The sequence below is a fragment of the Cloeon dipterum genome, chromosome X (genome assembly GCF_949628265.1).
Source record: "Cloeon dipterum chromosome X, ieCloDipt1.1, whole genome shotgun sequence".
Classification (NCBI taxonomy): domain Eukaryota; kingdom Metazoa; phylum Arthropoda; class Insecta; order Ephemeroptera; family Baetidae; genus Cloeon; species Cloeon dipterum.
Window position 1 is genome coordinate 8,982,516 of NC_088790.1, and position 22,146 is coordinate 9,004,661.

Below are 22,146 nucleotides of genomic sequence, written 5' to 3' on the forward strand. Positions count from 1 at the left end.
TAATTTGGCCGAGCGGCAGAAACAAGCAATCAACAGAATCCATTGTAACGAAATTGGGCGTCTGACTTGCAAATTCGGCCGCGTCTAATTTCAGCCGGAGCAGCTTGGGAAATTATTTCGCTGTTCGCGCCTGCCTGCAACGACTTGAATTAATTTCGGCCCAACAAGATCACGTACTCTTCTCTCTCTCTCTCTCTCTCTCTCTCTCTCTCTCTCTCTCTCTCTCTCTCTCTCTCTCTCTCTCTCTCTCTCTCTCTCTCTCTCGCTCGTTGCATACTCGGGACCGGAATCGCGTCGAGAGCACACTTGTGACCGACCAAACTCATTTCTAGCCGTGGTGAGAGAGCCGGGCTGCAAAACAACCGGATGTATTCAAATTCAAGCACGCTTCTTTTCATTCAGTCAGTAATGAGACCGCCATCTTGAATTCTGAGGTCAAGAGTTGACAAACTTTGGACAGATAAATCACCATGACCAAGTCAAACTCGAGTCCTCAAAGTTTGCTGAAGTGTGGTTCTGGGCCGCATTAAACTCGCATTTTAAAGAAAATTCTGCTAAAAGTTTGCTGAAATTAACACACCATAAATTATTGTTCAAGCTTTAATTGGTTCAACTGTTGAATATTACTTTTTTACTGCTAATATCAGCTGTGTACTTTGGGTCTCGCTAAGCAGGAGTTTTAGCATTTACTTTTTCCTTTTGATTTTTTTAAGCAAAAGAGCGGCACTCGAAATAATTAAAGCACGTCAGTTCGGGGGTTCGTTGCGGGTTCCGAGAGTAATAATGAAATGCACGAAGCAGGTAATTCATCTGTTCCATCCCATTACGCGTGGCGTATTAGTCAGTCCCATTTTGACGCTGCGTTTCCGCTCATTAGACTCGGTCACGGAATATGATTTTCCAGGCTGATAAAACAAAAGTAAATAATGACGACGGCCGGGCGGGCAGGCGAGCAAACAATTGGTTTGCTTGATTTACGACTCGGAATAATACCAGTTTCTCCTCGTAATGATAATTTGATGTAATTCCACGCCTGATGTTTATTTCATTAGCGTGATAGCGCCATGTCTTTTTTAGATTATTTAACTTTTTCCGTAAACAGCGTGAAACTAGCGATCTGAATTGGAAATTTCTGGCACCGTAAGCAAATTAACATTTCATCTGAAAGATTTGTTTCATCGAGACTAAATATAATTTAATTTGGGATTGCATGATTTACGACTGTAAGAAATAACTTATTCGTGTATTTTTGTTTGTTTATACATCGAATTCCTTTGACAGAGAGGATTGATATTTTTCCCTCTTGCACGCTCGTGTTTTTCGTTTGGCTCAATCAATGTCTTCCTCTTGTTCCTGCTGGGCCGCGTTGACGCTTTCCTTCTGGCCGTATGGAACTTCCGGAAGCCGTTCTCCGATCGCCTGCAGTGCCAATGCAATAGCAGTCGAAAGGTTAGAGAGGAAGCCGTCCCTGGCGCCGCTCTCCATGCCACGCAACTCGATCTCGATCTGCAACCCAATTTATTTCACTGAGCTACCAACCCGAGACAGTTTCTCTCACTGCGTCACTCAACTCCTCTATTTTTTCCGTGATCATCCCCCTGTCAGCGTCTGCTACGGCCAAAACTACGCAAAAAAATTAAAATGCCAAAATAAATAGCTTTAATTTTTTCTGTCCTTGAAGCTTAAAAGGTGGCTCCATTTCGAAGCCGTTTGCGTGAGTTGGTATAAAAGGTTGAATACCTGCTGCGAGGAAAACGACCAGGTGGGACCTCATGCCGTTGGGCGAGCCACTGACTGTGAGCTTTTGCCGTTTCCTCCTACGTATAACGCTGCTATCAGTTCAACTGCGACACACCGGCCGCCGCGCACTAAATTATTCACAGCCAGTATGACAAGTCGGGTGGAAAACTTTCAATTCGTGTGTGTATGTGTGTGTCCGGCGGCGCTGGCTGACCCACATTGTTAATTTTATCTCACGCGTCGAGCTGTGTTTTTCATACTTTTGTAAAATGTAATTAGCCACCACGGCTCTGATTGCACCAAGCAGCATCGTGTTTTATTTAAAAATGCAAGTTCTAATGGAAATTAAATTGCTGGACGTTTTTCAAATATAAAGGATCGTAGTGGCAATAAATTAAACCAGGCTTCATCCTCGTTGCAAAAATTGTCATTTTTATCCTCGACTATAGTCATCCAGTACGTCCTAATCATGAGTAAAAACAATCAAAATCAATACCTATAATGTCACATCTTAAAAAGTACAAAAAATTCCGGCATAAAATTCCATAAACTTCTTCACAAAAATCAACCCACCTAATCATGAGGCAAGCTCTAAAGACCAAATGTGAAAACTTCTAAGCCACCCCTTTTTTTAAAATACGCACATCTCACAGGTGGTAGGGAATCTTTCCAAATATCACGAAGCAAGTGGCTCGGGTTACTAATCACATTTTCTGAGCATTCCATTGCCACCGCCTCCAAAACCACCCTCTTCCACAAATTCGTTTCTTGCTTCACCACCTCCACATTCTTCCAATCAAAATTATGGCCTTTTCCTTGTGCATGTCTTGCTAACTGAAAACCAATGTTCGCAGAGCTCCCACTGCTTTTTCCTACTGCTCGCCTATGCTCGTCTAATCTGTACTGAACTTGCCTTTTTGTCTGACCAATATACACTGATTGGCAATCTGCACATGACACTAAATAATAGACACCGTTTTCAAGCACTGGTTCCGAGGGAGGTTTCACGCGCATCAGCTAAAAAAATAAATAAAGGCTCGTATTAATTTTGTTCCAAATGAAAATTTTGATTCTATTCAGCGTGAATGTTGAATTCTCCGGGGATTTTTTCACAGAATTTAACAGTTTTCAAAGCGTCAGCCAGACATGTTTGCGGCGAAAACACATTTACCCCCGCTGGCAATGAAATCAAACACGCTCTCTTTTGAGTCAGCTGCCGGACAAACCATTTTCATCAGAAAGTAATACGTTTCGGGAGATCTGCGAGTAATTTTTTTGTCTCTTTTCTCTCGTACAAAAACAGCTCTTTGCACAGGCGAACTGCTCAAATATGTATCATGTGACGTCACGCGCGAAACAGACCCGTGTTTGCTTGGGCTGGTGCGCTCTGTGTGCATGTACATTTTATACACGGATATGCGTGTAGCAAAAGGCGCACTTTGCCATCGCATCACGGCGCTGAGCACATGCTCGGCCTTCTGCTTAATTCCATGCTAAGCGGCCGGAATTTCGGCGTAATCAAAAGTCAGCAGTTTTTAAGCAGGGAGCTCTTTATGCTCCCATTCCGATTCCAACGCTTGGCTTAATGGACCAAAGTCGGAAGGAACGCAGCGGTAAAAAAGCACAACTATAGAAGACTGAGCCGCAGAGCCGGGGGTGGATATAAATAAATTCAAAATTGCAAATGGGTTTAATGCTTTTTGTGCTCAGTGAGTTTCTGTAAAAAGGCCGACGACGGAGCTGATATGGAGTGGGCCCAATTGATAATTTCGATAAACACCGCACGCGTTTCCCACGCAAATCACTAAAATTACAATTAGATAAATTCGTTGTAGAGTCACTGAGAATTTGCGGAATTCTCGTGGGGTGGGTACAAAGTTATACGGAAAGCGTGTGCGCTTGCTTTTCACTTCCCCTGGGGAAACTCGAGTCTAATTATTAAATCTAATTTGAAAGTTCAACAAATGTAAAAGAATCTCGCTCTTTCAAACAACTCCATTTGCGAGAAAGAGCGTGCCGCGAGCATTAAAAGTTGAGAGCGGGTTGCCAGCGCCGGCAAGAGAGCGGTGCCAAAAGCCTAAGTGATTTTTTTTAAAAAAGCGGACCAGGTCATTATTTGCTTTTGCGCCACCAGATGCGCCGCACCACGCCTTTTTGATCGTTCTCACACAGCAGCAACTTTCTGATTTTTCAGCTGCGCAATAGATCAATCTAAAGTTGCCGTACAGCAATTATTAACTCTGTGCGCAGAATTGGTTAATAGAAACACTCGCGTTGCCTTTTAATTCTTTGCCCTAGTTTCTCTCCTCGCCGGTGCTTGGGAGTTAAAAAGAAAATAAACAAATGAACGTGCGAGGTGCAGAAATACTGAAAAGAAGAGCTGCAATTTGTGCAAACTTTTAATCAAACGGCTCGCGGCGGCTGAGACGCAATTTCGCTTTCAATTTTGCAATTTCCTGCTGCTTTTCTAATTGGCTTCGGCTCGAAACAATAGCACACACTCCAACCTGCTATCCTTCACTCCCTCTATAGTAAAACTCTCGCGGATCAAATAAGTTTGAAACTTAATTGCCTCGCTCTCATTACTTTCTATTCAGACTCTTGTCCGCAGCCATTCTTGCAAACTAGCCGACAGAGGCACCTCCGTTGCAATCCAAAAGGCAATCAAAGGCTACAAAAATTTGTTTGCGACTCCAAACTATTCCCTAGAGTTAGCAAGCACACATTCTCGAAGATGTGACAGCCTGAATCCACAGAAGTTCGCTTTTAAAGCAGTTAATGCTGCTGAAACGGAATACGAAATGCACGCGAGGCACACACCTTTGATTAAATTTAAGTGTGAGAGTAGAGCGAAATGTCGAATCGATGCCACCGCACTCTCTCGCGGGAGAGGGGGTGGGGGCAGAGAGATGAGAGCAACAAATGCAACCCGAGGAAATAATCAGACCCGACGCGGCTAGGGTTCAATTTTTATTAAAGCGTGTCATTGCACTTCTGCCCCTACCTCGGTCGTGGTGGCAGATGACGCTCATGGTGAGAATATTGCCCCGCCGGGCCCGATAATGGTTCCAAGCCAAATTCTCCAGATATTGCACACGCCTTTTCCAGCTGCAGGAGAAAAGGTTGTTGTGTGCCTTGGTCACAATTCCAGCGGCCTATGCGAATCGGTCGAACGTGACTTAATCAGATTACGACAGCACTAATCCCGTTCTCGGCTTCAACTTTGCATTAACTTGGTTAGAAAGTTTCCGGCGTTTGCGAAAAACGAGATAAGAGAGCCTTCTCCGAAAGCAGCAACAGATATTGTAAGCAGCAGGTGCAAAAACTTGAGTATCTCGTCCCCATCATGGAGGCGTCTTTGAAGACCTGATCCCTTCAAACTTAACTACGCTACAACAAAAAATACATAGCAACTTAACTGGAAGTAAAGGCTTCGCAGATCTAGGCTTAGAACTTTCCTAAGTTTGACTAACAGGGACTAAATCATTTTTTTTTCATTTCCAAGCTTTAAATTACCAGGAATCACAAACATGAACAAGTTATTTATGTTTTGAAGAGTGAATGGAAAACAGAGCAGTATAAGCACATTTGCATTCTCGGTCAGCGGCTTCACTGCACGCCGCCATTTTGCTCCCGTGAGTAGCGACAATCATGAGGGTCAGCTTGATAATTGAAATTTAACCGTCTCAGCAGGAATGCGGAGGGTGTTTGGGGATTGATATGAATTGTCGGTGCGGCTAACGCAGTTTCAATTAGACGCGCCTTTCGAGCAAGCCCAGCATTCATGCGAATAAGTTTATGCTCTCGCTCGCGGTGGCAGCATAATGGCGGTGTAAATTTTCCAGTCGCCCGGCGACCGTTGTAATTTATTTCAGTAATATAGAGTCGTCATTGGCGTTCGCGCGAGCGGTGCACAGCAAGCGATAAATCTCAATTAATCTGGTGTGTTTAGTGAGCGCGCGTTCTCTGATGGTTAATAGCATCCTTCATGCATAAATGTCATTTTGTGAATTATTCGCCGCTGATTGTCGCGTGACCTCACCTCCATTCGCCACACCAGCACACTATACTTGCTATCAATGATTTTAATCTCTCCTCATATTAAAATTTAAATCACGACTTTTTAAAAAATGTTAATCCAGCACGCTTCCACTTGGAAATAATTTCCCTCTCTGCGCTTCATAAAGTATTATTGAAATGCTATGTTTCGTGGGCGAATCTCATTATTTCCACTTTCGTCTGATCAATTCTTCCGAGGAGACGACGGCGGAGAAAATTAATCGCATCGCAGTCAATTTTTCTCTGCGGGCGTAGCGACTAATTAATTAATGCGAGCGGTGAGTTAATCAAGAAGAGACACGCCCTGCGCTCCACCTATTTACATTTTTCGCTCACGGCGACTTTTCCAATTAAAAAGATGGATATTATGCAAATCTCCGTCACTGCCTGCGCTGAATACCCGATGCATTGCAAAGTTAATTAACCGCGTTTATGGAAATGACGACTCAATCAAATACTTTCGGAAAAGTTGCCAATCTCGAGCAGCTGCGTTTTTTCGTTTTTCTCAAACAGCACACGTGCTCACGATTCTACGGATTGATTAATCTCGTGTCGGAACAAGCAGGTGCGTGACAGCTTTTCTCGCGGGAAAAATTCAGAAAACGGAGAATAGCTAGGTGCGGCCTTCTCTATAAATATTCAGCTCGTTGGCTTATCAGAGACACTCAAACACCAAATTTCCAGTTGCTATTTTCCCTTTCATTATTCTCTCGAATTTTATTTGGGTTATTCTTTTTTATCCCTGTCCGAGGACCGAGAAGGGCGCGCACTGTGCTAGCATGAATGCTGAAACCTGCTGGGTCCCAATAACACCGCGAACGGTTAACATGGGCGCACCAGGCCGCACAAGGACCCAGCTCACTGAAGAGCCAATTGCCTCTGTTTATTTGAAAGTATACTGATGACGTGAACCAGAAATGTGGACATAAAATATCGTTCTTACTGCAATATAAATCTTCACATAATCCTAAAATTCCGTCTTTTTAATCGAAGCAATTCCATATTTGTAGTTTAATTCAAGAGATTTTCTAGCAAACATCTCTGTAAAAATTGTAAACATCAAGTAAAAAAAAAATTCGTAAAACAGAAAGTATGCATGGTAGTTTTATTTATTTACTCTCCACTCAAGATTATCTTAAATTTACTAAGACCAAAAACACAAAATTAATATTTTTTGCTTCTTTCCCTGTCCGATGACCGGGAAGGGCGCGCGCACTGCACTAGCATAATGCTGAAATTAATATAATTAAAATAAAAAATACAATTGCAAAACAACAGCTCACAATTCAAATTAATAGCTATTGTGATGCACACACAGACCCAGAGCTCTTGCTGAAATAAATCCACGAATTGCTGGTCAAACTATTCTACGTTGAGTTAATAGCCCCATTTTTACAGAGCGCGAGAAGCTTTTTCGAAAACACGAGCGTCGAATAAGTTACAAAAGCCATAAAGCTTTGGTCTGTTTAAAGAAATACATGGAAATGGCAATTACGCCAGTTGGCAATTTCAGCCGTGTATATTTCTTCCTTGGTCGTTTCGCGCGCGCAAAAACGCGCGGCCATAAAGTGGAGGGCGAACACAGCCCTTGCTTGTCCAGGGAGGCAGTTTTTTGCCGGACTATGCGCACACGTGAAATTAAAAAGAGAGCAGCCAGAAAGAATTAAGCATATTCTCCTGCTTCCCCAGAGAGGAAGAGATATATTTCGCCGAGGAAAAAACCGCTTCTGTGTGGCATGAGCGCACAATTCTGACCAGGCACACACACGCTCGGGCCTTTAATATTTTCTTCCGAGGGTAAGCTTTTGTTTTGTTTTGTTTTGTTAAGCTCGGAATTGGATTTGCTGAGACGAACATTCGTAATGAGGTCGGAAAGCGCGTGCTTTGTTTAGCATAGTCGCAAACCTCGCTAAATGAACCTGGAAAATTGAAACGCCCCGGGAGAGTAATATGATTTCGTCTTTCAATTCTGCCTCCATAGCTACAAATCAATGTCTTTTTGTGACTGTTTCAGTCTTGATGATTTCCTCTGCTCTAGTCTTGAGTGAGAATTTAGGGAAAATTTTCTATTAAATTAGATCGAATCATAATTCAACAAAAACTCCAGCAGTATTCCCTACACAGCTTTATTTCTAGGTCAGAAATGCCATTTTTAAGACCCTATTGCTTATCACGTACGGAATTGCTCAAACGGAAGGGGTGTATCAGTGCGCAGACGTAAAACTCAATTTTAGTGCCTCACCGGTAAAAATCATCTTTGCGGAGATAAAATGCAGAGCTAGCGGCAGAGCTCATGTGTCGCGCAACTTGTCGACTTTATTACTTATGCATCGTGCATCCCTCTTTGTGTGTGTCGAGAGCGGCGGGTTGCATTGCACAGAGCATCATTTGCTTCTTTTTGCCCATGCTAATGCACAACGACGGAGGCGGCCTGTAAACCCGGCCAGCGAGCGAGCGAGCAGCTTAATAAAAACGAAACGGAGCGAGCGAGGTTATCTCTGCGTTTATTGTGTGTAAACTATTCGGACGGCTTCGCCGTATCTTCGGCCGTAAACTGCCTTGTAAGAACCTGTCTACTCTCAAGACCGAAAAAGTTTTAATATTAATGTCTGCTGCGTAAAAATGTGAATCTCCAGGGAGGGGACGTGTAAGAACCGACACCGGTTTCATACTAAAATTTGCGGCTTAAACATCAAATTCCTAATTCAAAGTGTATTTTTTGTTTGCAACGCGAAAACAATAAGTTTTTATCTGCCCACGGAGAGTGATTCGAAATTTGATCCTGGCTAAAAATAGAAAATATTATCTAGACCTTGTTAGATTTGTCATAAAAATGGAATCTATTCGTAGTTATTTGAAAAGAAAGCCGCTGATTAGCCGCAACTGAAGTTATCTCTCACGCCCCCTGATTGTTGTGCTCTGTGTTTCGGGGTAAAAGTGCGGTGCTGGGCTCGGGCGGTAATCCGGTGCGCAACATTAAAGTTATGGATGGGCAACACAAGCTCCGCTCTGCTCCTCGGGAGCCGACTCTCTGCCAGAGATAGCGATCTCTCCTCTCGATCATGAAACCCCATCTAAATGCAAATAGAATCACACACACCCGCTCGCACCGAGTGGCATCAAAGCTGTCGGCCTGCCGACTAATGGGGCCCCGCACAACCAACTTTTGATGATTAAACCAGCGCCGAACGAGAAAAAGAAGAAGAAACGGTAGGCTTTACTAAAAAAGGGCACCCTGTGATCCGATTATTTTTCCCTGAGCCTTTGTCGCGACAGCGTGTTTGCAAATTTTAACGGTTCATTTTATCCAACATTAACTTTTTTAATTTTGATGTGATTTTTCCCAGCGGAGACCAGTTTAACTAGCAATTTTTCTGATAAGAAACAAACAAAAATAGCCAGCACAACTTAAAGAAATTGCAGGCTCCTAAGTTTTTGTTTGAGGAATAATAAATCTGATATCGCATTGGGAATTTAGCGAGTTAACATTTTGCACTCTAGTCGTGATTAGTTCTGAAATTCTAGTTAAGTTTGCAATATCAACAAAGTGTCACCGAAAATCTAATATAGGCCGGTAATAGCGTACCACGGAAATAGCAAAAGTTTTCTAATCAACTCAATCAATTTCCAATTGCTGGTGTCTAAAAACGACACTCAACAACCGTTTTCAGGCTATGAAAGTTTTAATAGCTAAAATGACTTCAATTTTACGGTAATTAAACTACGAATTAATCCTGATTGATCACGGATAACTAAGGCCCATATCCATTAATATTGATGATTGGAAGAATAATTAAAAAACGATGAGGGCAGCCTGACCTTTTTTGTGAGACAAGGAAAACCCGGAAGGGATAAATTTTATTCTGTGTCGGAAAGAGCAGGCCCAATTAAGGGAAAAGGGGCGGAGACAACGCACTTACCGCTTGCCGCGTGCTGATCAAATTAGAGATGCAGCGCAGGAAAAGGTCTGAAACACGAGAAACGAGCGCGAAATTAGACTCAGGCAGAAAAACAAGTGTTTCATTTCACCCCGGAGCACGATAGCTTTTCGCAAAAACGCTGAATTATGCATCTTTTAATCAGACACGGTATGCGTTTTTTTTCTCGGCTGCAAAATGCGTGTAATGACTGCGGCGTCGCTCACAATGCGGTATAAATTGGAAAAAGCTAGCCGGCCCCGCGGAGCTGTCAACCGCGCAATTTATTTGTTTGCTGCACGCCGACAGGCTCGAACAATGTGTGTATGCGCGCGCGGAATCCGCAAACGCCACAATTGCGCGATGCCAAATTGAGAGGAAATTCCGCCGCACTAGCTGAAACGCGCTTTTTACACATTTAATTCGGTGTTTAATGCACCAATAATCACTGTGGTGCGTCCGCCAGAGTGGAAGAGATCGATTCGTTTTTTTAATTAAAGCAAAGTCATCAACACTAATGGAAGCAGTAAAACCGGCAATAAAACTAATGATTACAGTTGCATATGCCGACAGTAAATTGAATTTGAAGAGGCTAAAAGGCTACACTGAAATGAATTTCTCCTTTTAGAAATTATGTAACAATGAAAGCAGAGCTTCAAATAAAGGATGGAAATTTATGCTTTTGAATCTTTGTCAGGAGAAGTTGTGTTGCAGGGAGAGGTTTCACAAGATTTAATTACTCGTTTCCTTTTATGAGTTGTACGCAGCTATGAGTGAAGTTTGCATTGGCCATGGAGACTCAGAAGATTCTTTTGTGTTAAAGATTTTGTTTTGCCCTTCAAATGATCACTTTTCTGCTTACTAATTTTTTTAATTAATATTTTTAGTTAATTTTTCTGGAAAATTAAAACTATTACACGACTTTTAAAACTGAGGTTGAAATTCTATTGGCCCCGAAATTGTCAACAATGTGCAAGCTTTAGAAAAATGAATTAGAACAGTAACACAAAGCCTTTTCCTTCCCTGATATTCCGCTCTCTCGAGTGTCTGTTTTCGATTCCTCTCGGTTCAATTGATGCGGTTCAAATGAATTCGGTGTCTCTCCGGTGAGATTACTCCTCTTCCTGCTCCGCGCAATTTGGACCGCATCAGTGCCAAGTAAATTGTGTCTGCTGAGTCACCTATCCGAAAATTCTCCTTCTGTGCCAAATCTGGTGCTAATGTCAAAAGGCCGAAGTATGAAAAACAGATGCTCTGATTGGAAATGCGGTTATCGTGGGTCTTTGAGTTGCAGCGCTCTACGAAGCCGCAATATTTGCAGTCTCGTTATTGTGTTACTTTTGTTCCTTTCTCTCGCGCAATCATAAAGTTACCGTCTTTGAGCTGATTGCCGTTCGGCGTTCGTTAGGCGCATCAGAGAAACCAAATGTTTGTCCTTCACTTAACTTAATCAGCCAGCTTCAACTTCGCTGTTTAATTATGTGCCGAGTCGAATCAAAACTTTAGCAGACGTCGCCAAATTTGTCCGCGTCTGTCGAAGTTGTCCCAGAAAATCGCACTAATTGGATTTTGATGGAAATAGAATATCCAATTTGAATTCGTTGCCCGCTTCGTCAAAATCAGGATATTAATTTAATTAATTAATGGGTTATTAAACGCAAAATATGCGTGCAACACTCTACATCAAAAGGTTTATCAATTTTTACACATTTTCGCTGCTTCTCTCAAAGTAAGTTTTCTTGCTGTACACTTTTGGATATGATATTTTTCACAAGTCTCGCCACTTGAAAGGAAATTAATTTAGTAATGCTTTTATCCATTGCTATTTAACCTCATAAAATTTATCACTCATTGGCAACGCTAGTCGGATCAACCAATTGCGGTTGACGCCATCTTGACTGTCTTTATTGTAACAAATTAAACTCCATTCGAATTCTCTAGTGAACGAATCTAATCAAAATTGAAGACATCACAAAGAGATCGAATAACAGTTTCTTTGGGAGGTTGGATGAAAAAACTCCATTACTGTCAGTGTTGACCGAAATCAGAGTAATATGAGAAAAACAAACCTCTCTCGTCCCCTGAGGTGCCTCAGCTTTTGTATCCAAAAAAACAGCTTTTCCGCGCGTGAGTGTGATTGGTGCCAAGCGTGGTGCGTCCGTTGTTTTCCAATCAGATATATCGCGGCTCGTTATTCACGGCTGCTGCTTTTGGAAATTAGAGGGAAAAGGACGCAAGATAAGCAGCGGCAAGCAAGCAGCTTTTGGCTGACCTCCACCGGCCGTGCCAAAACAGATAACAGGCGCTCGCTCATTGAATGTAAATCAGCATGGCAAACAAGACAAATTCTCGCCGGAGCAAAAAATTTTGCTCCACCTGAACGGAAGATAAAACGCGCGGCGGAGATTCATATTTCTCTCTCGTCTTGTGACAGCAAACGCGGAAAGCCAGTTTTTTTACTTGCCAACACAGAGGAGCATGTTGGCAGCAAAGTTCCACCTTCGATTTCTTGCGCCGAGTTTGAGTGTGTGTGCCTTAATTACAATCTGCTTTTGTAGCACGGCAAGAATTATTCCCGGCACTTTTGCGAGCAAAAGAACGCGAACTTCCTATCGCACTATAGCCTGGGTGGAAAAACATTTCCTCCTGCTTGTTCTAGCCAATAATAGTGGAACAAACGGGCTTCTAAGAATTCTTGCGCAGAAATTTTTGCTCGGCATTATAAAAAAAAATCTAGAATCGGAATTTAGTGGGGCCGACTCACTAACCAAAATGACCTTTTCTAATTAAAAAATAATCTTTTTCACTCTCAAAATTTTTATGTTAACCATTTTTTTGAATAAAAGTATATTATTTGATTTGGAAAAGTTCACAATTAAACCATCCCAAATGTAGAGTATACAATTTTATTAGAAATTGGATTGTTACAGGCAGTGAAAAAGAAACAAAATTTGCATCGTATTAGGTCGTTTAGCGATTAATTCAAGAAGCAGAAAAGCAATTATTGTTTCCGGCGCTTTCTCTGCAGTCCCGTCTCGTCCGTTTGTCTGCTCCACGCTGCAATTACATCCTTGAGCGGGCGTGACACAACAGACAGCCATTATTTGGCCTCTTTTCACCAAAGACAAAGAAAAGAAAAGAGGAAGACGCCACTGATCGATGTCTGTGTCAAACACGTCCGCTGATCAGACATTCAAAGCAATTCACCGATCTGTTTGGGTGTGTTTGTGCGACAAAAGAGAATGTAGATTATGTGTTAAACTTTATATTTAGTCGGTTCTGTTTTATTCTAATGCTCTTGATGCGGCTCAAATTGCTTTTTCGCCGCGCACGGTATTGTTTAGTATATGATAGAGAAGCTAGCCATTTTTATGCAAACTCGGGCGATCATCTATGATATTTGAGTGAAAAGAGACATGAATAATACATGTTTCAGCAGCGAATATGTGGCAGCGTTTTATGACACGAAAGTGCATGTAATTTATTCAGCGCAACTGCTGCAGCTTAATTGAGCCGGGATTTGAACTATTCCGTCCTGTACTGTTTTTTCCTCTGTGCGCGTTTCGCTTTTCGCTCTCGTCACGTTCTGCACAATAAAAGGCCATAAACGGCGCAGAGCAAACATTTCACATACAGCAGTAGCAGCAGAGCCGGCTTTTGTTTTATTGCTGGAGAAGAAATACCGTGTGTGCTGTGTATAGGAGAAAAATGCCATGATTCAGGCCGCGCGCGGCTGCAGGAATGTGGCAGGTGTGTAATCCCTGCCTCTGCTAACCGGCTAAATGCACCGGAAAATTCTCCACACCGCGTTCGCAGCCGCCGCCACCGAATTAATTATGCGCAAAATTGCGTCTTTCCCGGCCCCCAATCTCGGCTCGAAGGCACTATTTTAGCCGGCAAGTGCTGCCTTGAATTTTCGGCATTCCCTTCGAAATTTCTGCCACTGGTCGAGAGGAAAAGGTTCAGGACTGTTCTTGTACACAATTGCACATCTTGATGGAGACATTCAAAATATCTGGACTGTTTTTTTGTGAAGCTGTAGTGGATGCGGAGCTGAGCTCCTACTCCTTTTACTTTTGTTGGTTCAGGGTTATTTTTTTAATTATTGTTAGGCGTTATATATGTAAGAAAATTCGTTACAACAGAGAGATAATTTTTAATGATAATCAGATTTCGCCGGAATCGCGAGCAATCAAGTCGCAATACCAAGTGCTCCGAGCGTTTAAATGTGAAGGACGCAGCTCAATCGGGTAAATTGTTTTCTTATTTCAAGCTGTTCTTCAGTCAATTCTCTTAAAATGTTAAATTAGTTTAAGTGTAAAATTGATAACTGTCGTCAAGAATTATATTCTAATTTAAATTAAAAATTCTGTTTTAAGGTCCTTGTGTTCTGTTAGTCATAAAAGACTGATTAAAAGAAGAATATTTCAAGACTCCGAGGGACCATTAAATTTTTCCCCTCCTACCCCCAAAAAGCTATTCGTATGTTCTTTTGCCTAATCACGCTCTCTAGAAATAAAATTTCAAATTTGAAGCTGATTATAGCATTGATTATAGAATCATATTAGCATTGTCTAGAGGCCGAAATGGGTATTGGTCGTGATTAAATAAAGAGTACAAAAAAGCTGTTTCAAAACAATTTAAAATAAAGGGAGAAGATTGCGTGCAGCGAAATCTAAATTTAGATTTGAGTTTAAAATTGAATATTATGCAAAATGAATCAAATGATGAGTTTTCAACCGATCTTTTGACTCGACCTATATTATTTATAGATCCAACCGAACGTTCCACTCATGCATACAAATTTACTGAGAAATGTAGCGTGTGCATTAAGTTTCGCTTTGAAGGGAAATGATGCAAGAGAGCGTTTCTCAACAATGCAGTGCAGGAGCATCAATGCAGGCAGCCTTTTGACGTCGTGCGATTGCTTATTAATGCGTTGCCGCGGCCCCGTTCGGATCGAATGGCTCGCGTCTTGTTCGAGTGTTGGAGGATGGCTTGCAGGCGGGTGCAACGGTCACATCCGAGCAGCAAATTATGCACATTTTTATGAGAAAGGGAGTTGAATATTTACTTTGATCCGCGCCGCCTGCGATATGGAGACGCGCACATGCAATTTAAATCGAGCGCACACGATATAAATAGCGTGCAAGGAGGAAGAACTCATCTGCATTTTATGCAGCCGACGACCCAGCTCTTTCAATCGTTCTAGGTGTTAATTACGGGCCGTGATAACACATTCCTAGGGCAGCTGGTTCTCAGAAATTTTCAGTTATGTAATTTAGTTTGTAAGTTAGTTTATTCGTGAAAGTGCCGACCTCCGGGCAAACATAGCGTTAGATACACAAATGAGCACAAGCTGAGTGTGCAATTGCAGAGACAATTACTAAACTAAACGTGCAAATTAATTATGGATCCACTCGCTCACAAAATGAACGATCCAACGGTACACAAGGTGTTTTACGCCCCTATGCTACCGATTTCATTGTTCAATCGTGTAGCAACTAATTGGTGGTATGAACAGTGAAGATCCTATTAATTTGTGTAATTGAAACTTTATTTATTGAGCGCATGCCTAGTTCTATGGAGGAGATTTTCGGTGAAAGAGACCCATTTTTTACGTATTAATCGGTCGGGGAAAAAGTTAAGTTTGTTTTAGCGTCGTGCTGTGCTGTCAAATAATGAAGATTTCCTGCTTCAGGTGACGTCTATCGATTCATGCAGATTGTTTGCTCAGGCGTGGAATCGACACGAGACTGTATTTGCGTCAATCGGAAGTCTCTAAAATCCCCTGTTTGTTTTTCCTTCACGAAAACTTGAAGATTTATTATTCATTGCAAATCGAATATCACGGAAGCTCATCACTCTTGTTTGCACAGTAGAGTTCGGAAATTCATATATAGAGTATAAATTGAATTTTGACATCCAAGCTTTAAAATGTAGGTGCTACTGTTCCTGTATGAAAAAGCCTGGAAATGAAAAGAAATCAATTGCAGAATGGCAGAAAAAATCATGATTAATGCGCTCGTTTGCTGCAAAGGTTGGCAAAACCTCAGCATGAGATAAAATTAATTTATTGCATCTTTGATCAATATTTGGCAATTCGCTGTCGGAGCGTAAAATTGCTTGGCAGCACGCGTGTGTTCGCTCTTCGCATATTCATTCGTCCTTGGATCGATTTACGCCCGATATTTGTGTGTCGGTTGGCGCCGAATCTCATGCTCCCGCTTTCTCTCCCTGTGCGTGTGATCTATGCTTTGCACTGGGGCTTTTATCTCGATGCGAAGATGGCCTGTTTCCTCTATCGTTCACTGTCTGCCCGAAAACCCTATACGCGCACGTACCTTCAGCTAAATTCACGGCTTCGATTTCGATTCGGGCAAAAGTGCTCTCGGTATCCAAACATTGGCAAGTACCGCGTTTGCATTACAATCGCCTAGAAATGCGACAAAAAATAAGCTGATCTGCTCCTTTGCAAAGATCCAGAGGGCGTGGAATAGAGAGTCTTCGTCTCTGTTGCTATGCGCACGATTAATGTCATATTTTCAGCTTTCAATCAGAGCATGAAACTCTAAAAAGAATTCGATACTTTTACGGTGAGATACAAATTGTTGTTCGTAATAGAAATAGGGATAAGCAAAACTGATTCAGCATCCATATTTAGGATCGTGTTACGAAAATCAATTTATCAATGAAATATGAAGATGGATTATTTCCCCGTTGTACTTCAGATCAATTTTATCAAAATTGGAAACTAGTTTTACAAGATTTGTGAAGATTCATATATTAAGTGTATTTCTATTAAATCAACTATTTAAATTCTGAAAGAAACGTCAAATATTCAAAAATAAAATAAATATACTTTAAAATTAAAAAAGGTGCTCTTGTAGCACTTTCTAAACGAGGAGAGTATTGCGTGTCCTCTTTTTTTAAAGTCGAGAAGGCTTAGGAAAATTGTTGTGGCGAGGTCCGGCTGCACGATCAAGGCCGTTTGTGGGTATTTGACGAGAAGGGCGGACCAAGTGGATTCCGAGAGCAGTTTGCAAACCGCAGATCGGCTATCGGACAAACAGAGTAGCTGCGGTCTATCCGTTTTGCGTGATGGAAAAATTGAAACGCTGGCCGGCCGGCCGGCGCTTAGCAGTCGATTTGCATTCATTATTCCGGCTCATGATCCATCCTTTTTCGGCGTCAGAGTGAAAATAAACAAGGCTTTTTGTTAATTAAAACCGATTTGGGTGCAAAAAGTGTCGAGTTTCAAGTTAAAAGCTGGTCGGCCAGGCACTCGATAATAACAGAGAGAGATAGCTATTTGTTTTGGCAAGGACACGGGAGTTTTCCTCTGGCCAAACGTGGGACTGCGTGAAATGCGCCGACCAGCTCACCTGCTGTTTTGCAAGCCGATCTCTGCTGGCAAACTTTTTCCTCCTCGCTGCAGGCAAAATCGGCTGGCTCTCTCGTGAAATATAATGATTTCCACCATCCCTGAATGCTTTTTGCGTCCTTTCATTGCACCTATTCGTGCGCCAGTGCGAAATTGGGCTCCACTTTTTAACGAGTCCTCACGCATTCACAATATTCCTCCTGGGAGCCCTGCCGAAAAATCGAGCGTAGCAAAAACTGTGAATTTATTTCTTCTCGCAAAATATTTGTTCAGATAATTTCACGTGCTGTCCTTATACAGGCGCCACTATTCACGCTCAGAGTATAATTATTGGTTCTATTATAAATAGAATGCATCCCACATGCAGTATTTTATAAATAGAAGGATGCGCCCTTCATTCAATATTACCTACTTATTGAAGAAACTTGTAGGCTTTTGCGCAGGTGATAAATTGTAAATCAAGGTTTCCAAAACAGCAGAAATTCCTGGAGACGAGAAAATACAGCTTTTCCAAGAGGAACGATCAAAAGTGATGTTGTTTGAAGTGCATTGAAACAAAGACTTGAAGTAAAAATGCCAACAACTTATTTCGGTATTAAATGCACTCTTGAATGAAATTTAATTAAAATTCCCGCTTTATGTTGTATTTTTTTTAATAAAAAACCTTTTAAGGGGGATAAGTGGCTATAGAGTGAAACTTAATGAGGCAAAATGAAATGCCACGTGCCTGTATTAAAATTTAACTCATAGCCAACCTCCCATATAGTAAACTTTCGCACAGAGTAGAGCCATTAAACGCTAATATTTATTTTCACAATATCTGCGCAATATAAATATTTATTTATTTTTTAAAATCCTTGTATACAAACAACAATTCATTTGTTAATAGTTTTAATAATTGATAAATAGCTATAAATAAAGCACCTGATTTGAAAACAATTATAATTAATTTCCAAAGCACTAAAACCACGAATATCAGTTAAGCCAATCAAATCCTGGCAACGCACAATCGAACTTGCAGAAGCATTGCGCGAAATTTCTGCTACTCGCGCGCATTGAACGCGATTTACGTCTTCTCTGGTTGTGAGCAGGCGTTTATTCCGGCGGCTCCAACGGTACACGTGAAAGCTAGGGCGAACACGCGAATTATTTACGAGCGACACGAAGCTCTGATGATTTCGTGTCACGGGCCATGCAAATGAGCATTCGGCGCCACGCCCCCTTCGAACACCAGGTCAATGGCGAGAGAGCGAGTTATTGCAGCCGTAAATCGCCGCCACCGACAAACACATTCGTTAATAATAATAATCACTCGCGCGTCGCTTGCTTATAATTATCAGCGCCAGCCGTCGCGTATAAATTGTTAATGAGCGAACGAGCAAGCGAGCGGCAGGCCGGATAATTTCTGATGTGTGTTGCCCGAATTTTCCGCCCTGTGCCTGCATCAGCCCTGGTACCGGGGGTGTGATAAATGCGCTCGCTCACTCTCGCTTCCCGCCTACGACTCTCAGTCAAATCAAAATCGGCCTAATTTGACGGGTGACACTTTTTCAACCCTGTAAACGGAGGAGAGGGACTTGTTTGTTCCTGCTTCTTCTGCAAAAAAATGCGATGTTTGCCCATGATGCTGGAATCATCAAGAAACATCATTCACTTCCCTACGCCAGTATCAAATTGGAAATAATTAGAATCAACTTGATTGAAATGCTTTGCTCCATTAAATCATTATTAACGATGACGTCATTAATCCTTTTGCATGCGTATCTATTGACGAGATATTCATTAATATTTTTTACATCCTCCAGTTCGCTGGGGCTGTTAGCAGAAATTGATTGCTTATATATCATGTCTGAACCAGGCCCGTAAACAGATTTTTTGGCTCAAACGAGTAAAATCTAAATGTTGAAAAAATCAAGTGACCGTTCATAAATAATTCCCGGCGTTTATTTGCAGTGTTTTCCGATTGGGATCTGGTTTTGATGCAACTATCTGATTGAAAAAAGTACGAGCATTCCATTTCAGTGGTCGGATTTCCGCTTCAGCATTTTTGAAATACATACATGTTTTATCTTTTTATCTTGATTGGATTGGGTGTAATCAACGAACAGTAATAACATTGGTAATAAACCATTTTAAAATAAACATCACTGTTCTCTTGGTTTTCCTGGTTTTCGACGGATGAAAATTATTCAAACAGGTTCGTCTCTGAAAATGTGGAGCAAAGTGTCTCTTGGAAATAAATTTTGACAACTCACTGCTCGTCAGAGCATATTGTGCCAAGACCCTGGGGGCTGGCATATTATGCTTGAGCCCGGTGGGTGATGGCACTCTGTAAAAATGTGATGTTTAGAGCAATTTTCGTCCCCTGCGTCAGAGTGAAAGAGAATGGAGTGCGACGAGACTATTTTGTTCGTGCGTAGTATCCAATTTGCGCGTGACTCTATCGGCCACCAATTAGCGGCTATGCGCTGGCCGGGTGAATTGCTTTTAAATAATATCACCGAAATGAAGGATTAACGAGTGCCGATCGATTGTGCGGCGAAACCGTCATTTATAAATATGCAAACGCACACACAAACACACGCCAGTGTTTTGCACCCGAGAGCGAAATTTGTGTGTTTTGCGTGAGCGTGTGTTTGTGAACGCGCGCGGCTGGCCGTGTGTAGGTTTAAATAACTAAAAAGCGCGCGGGCCTGCCTTGAATATAAGGGTCAAACGGGTGAATTAACGAGCTCCGACGCAACAACTCGGCGCTTTCTCGTTAATTGCTTTTCATTTGGCTGTCGATAATATTCAACAAATTGTTGCATCCCACTTTTTCGCTGCAGCATTGAGAGACGAGATATAGGCCTATCCATTCTTCATCCATCGTATAATTTAATATGCACAAATTGGCTGAAATCCATTCTGATTTGTCTTTGCTGTTGTGCATATATTCCCGAGCAAATCGGCTCCAAAGTTGTCTAGGGAGTTTAGAAGCTTGATTTAATTAATTAATTAGTATAAATGGTTTAATATGCAATAATGGAACCCCCTGAATAGAATTATACATTTTCTTGTGGTTACTTACAACTGCCATTGAATTTTCTGAAAGCTCAATTTCAATTTGATGGTGAAAATTGGGAAAGATTCAACCTTGAAGACACGACACACAAAGTAAACGAGAAGGGATGAGAGGTTTGTATGTTTACTTGGGCGACGAATTTTATAAATTGTGGCGGTTTCTCCAGTGCTTAAATAATTTCTTGAAGGCATAGAGATATTCTTCATTTCAAGTTTAAGCTCTTTATTGACGAGAAGAACAAGTTGCATGCTCATTGAAGGCTTGTCGACATTATGTCTGTTGCCGCTTGGCTGGAGGAATTTTGAAGAAATGGTTTTCGCTCGAACGAAGACACAAAAGGCGAAATAAAGCTTGTCTCGAACAGAGGCCGATTGTCGGTTTTATCGACTCGGAATTTCACTCGCTTTATCCTGCCACCCGCATGAAAAGTCTAATAAGGAGATGCGCAAACTGAAAACTGAATGTGTGCTGTGATTTTTCTATTTTTTATTTTTCTGCCGCGCGAGTGAATTGCGAGTTTGATTGATTGCAGCACCAACTTTCTAACTTATATAACTTATATTTACACGCATTTGAATGTGAAGAGAGGTGAAATGAATGAAGTCTCGTGTGAAGCCGAGTCTATCGACGGGCACAGAGTGTGAGAGCACGGTCGAATGATGAATGTGGATAATCGCAAGTTGCAAAGTGCTTTTAAGGAAATCGATCGACAGACGACTGCTCTCTCGCTTGATGCTCTGCCAACAGCGCCCAATCAGAGTTTCTGTTTACAATTTGCCGAATCAATACGAACAATTAGCTTGATTGGATAATTCTCTTCTACCAACAATTGAGCGCTACTTGGATTCGCAAGGCGAACAATCGATCAGAACCCAAAGTCTGAGGAATAAAGTTATATATTTCAATTGCTGAGCTCAAGGTCGGATTTTAAAGGATTAGGAACGTTTAGTTAACCAGTTTTCATATTAAAGTAAACATATTCCGGCCAATCAAGCGTAGTAATTTTCACAATCAAGAAGTTCCGAGCAAAGCAGATTATTTTAATAGTTTTCCGTTCCAAATTAACAATTCCAGGCTGACACGCATTACAGCAGAATACGCATGAGCACACATGTGCGTTGAACACTGTTTTCCAGCATTGAACAAAAATTGGAACAATTCCTTTTACCAAAAGCTCACAAAATACTCCTGTCACAGGTGATTTTTTTTTTAATTTTAACATAGAGATCAACGCTGTGTTTACAAGTTTATAATATTTCTATTTGAAAAAAATTATCAGTAACTGATAAATGTAAGTGTAGATGCTGTAATGCAGATTTGTATCAGTATGTACCATCTTCTTAATTGTCCGACAAAACCTATGTCATTGTCCAAAGCAGCCTCATACAAATGCTGGAAATAGTTGTACGCCGTTGGCGTTAAATAAATATTCTATCTATCTATTTGAAAAAAAAATGAAGGAAGGAATGATCGACACAGAGTACGAGCAAGGATTAGTGTCAGTGTCAGGCAGCAGCCGCGAGTTATTGTTTTGAAAAGGACACAAAGCGTTGGTCTGCGTGTCACAGAGTGTGTGTTGTCTGGCCAAGTGTCGGGCTGGGCTGCAAAGCATCGCACACTCGACGTCCAACTCTCTCCACTGACCACAAACACAAAAGGTAGGTGTCGTCCGCGGGCGAAAAAGCATAATTCATCAGCCCTGCGCTTGCAAATCACACTCACGGAGGTTAATGAAATTGAAATTTATTCACCGCACTGGAATAAACGCACATTTCGCGCGTCTTTGAAGCGCTGGAAATAAAACCGACCGACACCGGACGTGCCGGCAAATGCAAATCGTGACCTCTCGATCGCACGCCGCTCCACAAGGATTACACACGAATAATTTCATAGTGCGGGGGAGGTTTTGTCAGGATAACATCCTTGACCTGTGAAATATGCCCGGAAAATTATACTGCGTAATGAATGGAAGCCGCCACCCT

The 22,146-nt window shown here is 41.7% G+C and overlaps 2 protein-coding genes across 3 annotated transcripts in view; both read right to left on the minus strand.

Annotated features, from left to right (window-relative positions):
* The window catches only part of LOC135946578 (uncharacterized), a 70,076-nt gene that overhangs the window by 45,536 nt on the left and 2,394 nt on the right, over positions 1–22,146 (minus strand). For both annotated transcript variants that reach the window (XM_065494861.1, XM_065494860.1), the window contains exon 2: positions 9,720–9,766. The gene's annotated coding sequence lies outside the window, so the exon portion shown is untranslated. The remainder of the gene's footprint in view (positions 1–9,719; positions 9,767–22,146) is intronic.
* LOC135946580 (uncharacterized) lies at positions 1,229–1,832 on the minus strand. Its single transcript, XM_065494862.1, has 3 exons — positions 1,741–1,832; positions 1,559–1,623; positions 1,229–1,506 (listed from the first exon to the last, which is right to left on the minus strand). The coding sequence occupies exons 1-3, from the start codon at positions 1,772–1,774 to the stop codon at positions 1,330–1,332; spliced, it is 276 nt and encodes a 91-aa protein (XP_065350934.1). The 5' UTR covers positions 1,775–1,832; the 3' UTR covers positions 1,229–1,329.

What these genes read in the sequence shown, in the direction of transcription:
- LOC135946580 (XM_065494862.1), bottom strand. Translation starts at nt 1,774, where the DNA reads ATGAGGTCCCACCTGGTCGTTTTCCTCGCAGCAG. An exon ending in GGTCGTTTTCCTCGCAGCAG is followed by an intron (nt 1,624 to 1,740) that starts GTATTCAACCTT and finishes TTTTTTGCGTAG; the next exon opens with TTTTGGCCGTAGCAGACGCT. An exon ending in TAGAGGAGTTGAGTGACGCA is followed by an intron (nt 1,507 to 1,558) that starts GTGAGAGAAACT and finishes ATTGGGTTGCAG; the next exon opens with ATCGAGATCGAGTTGCGTGG.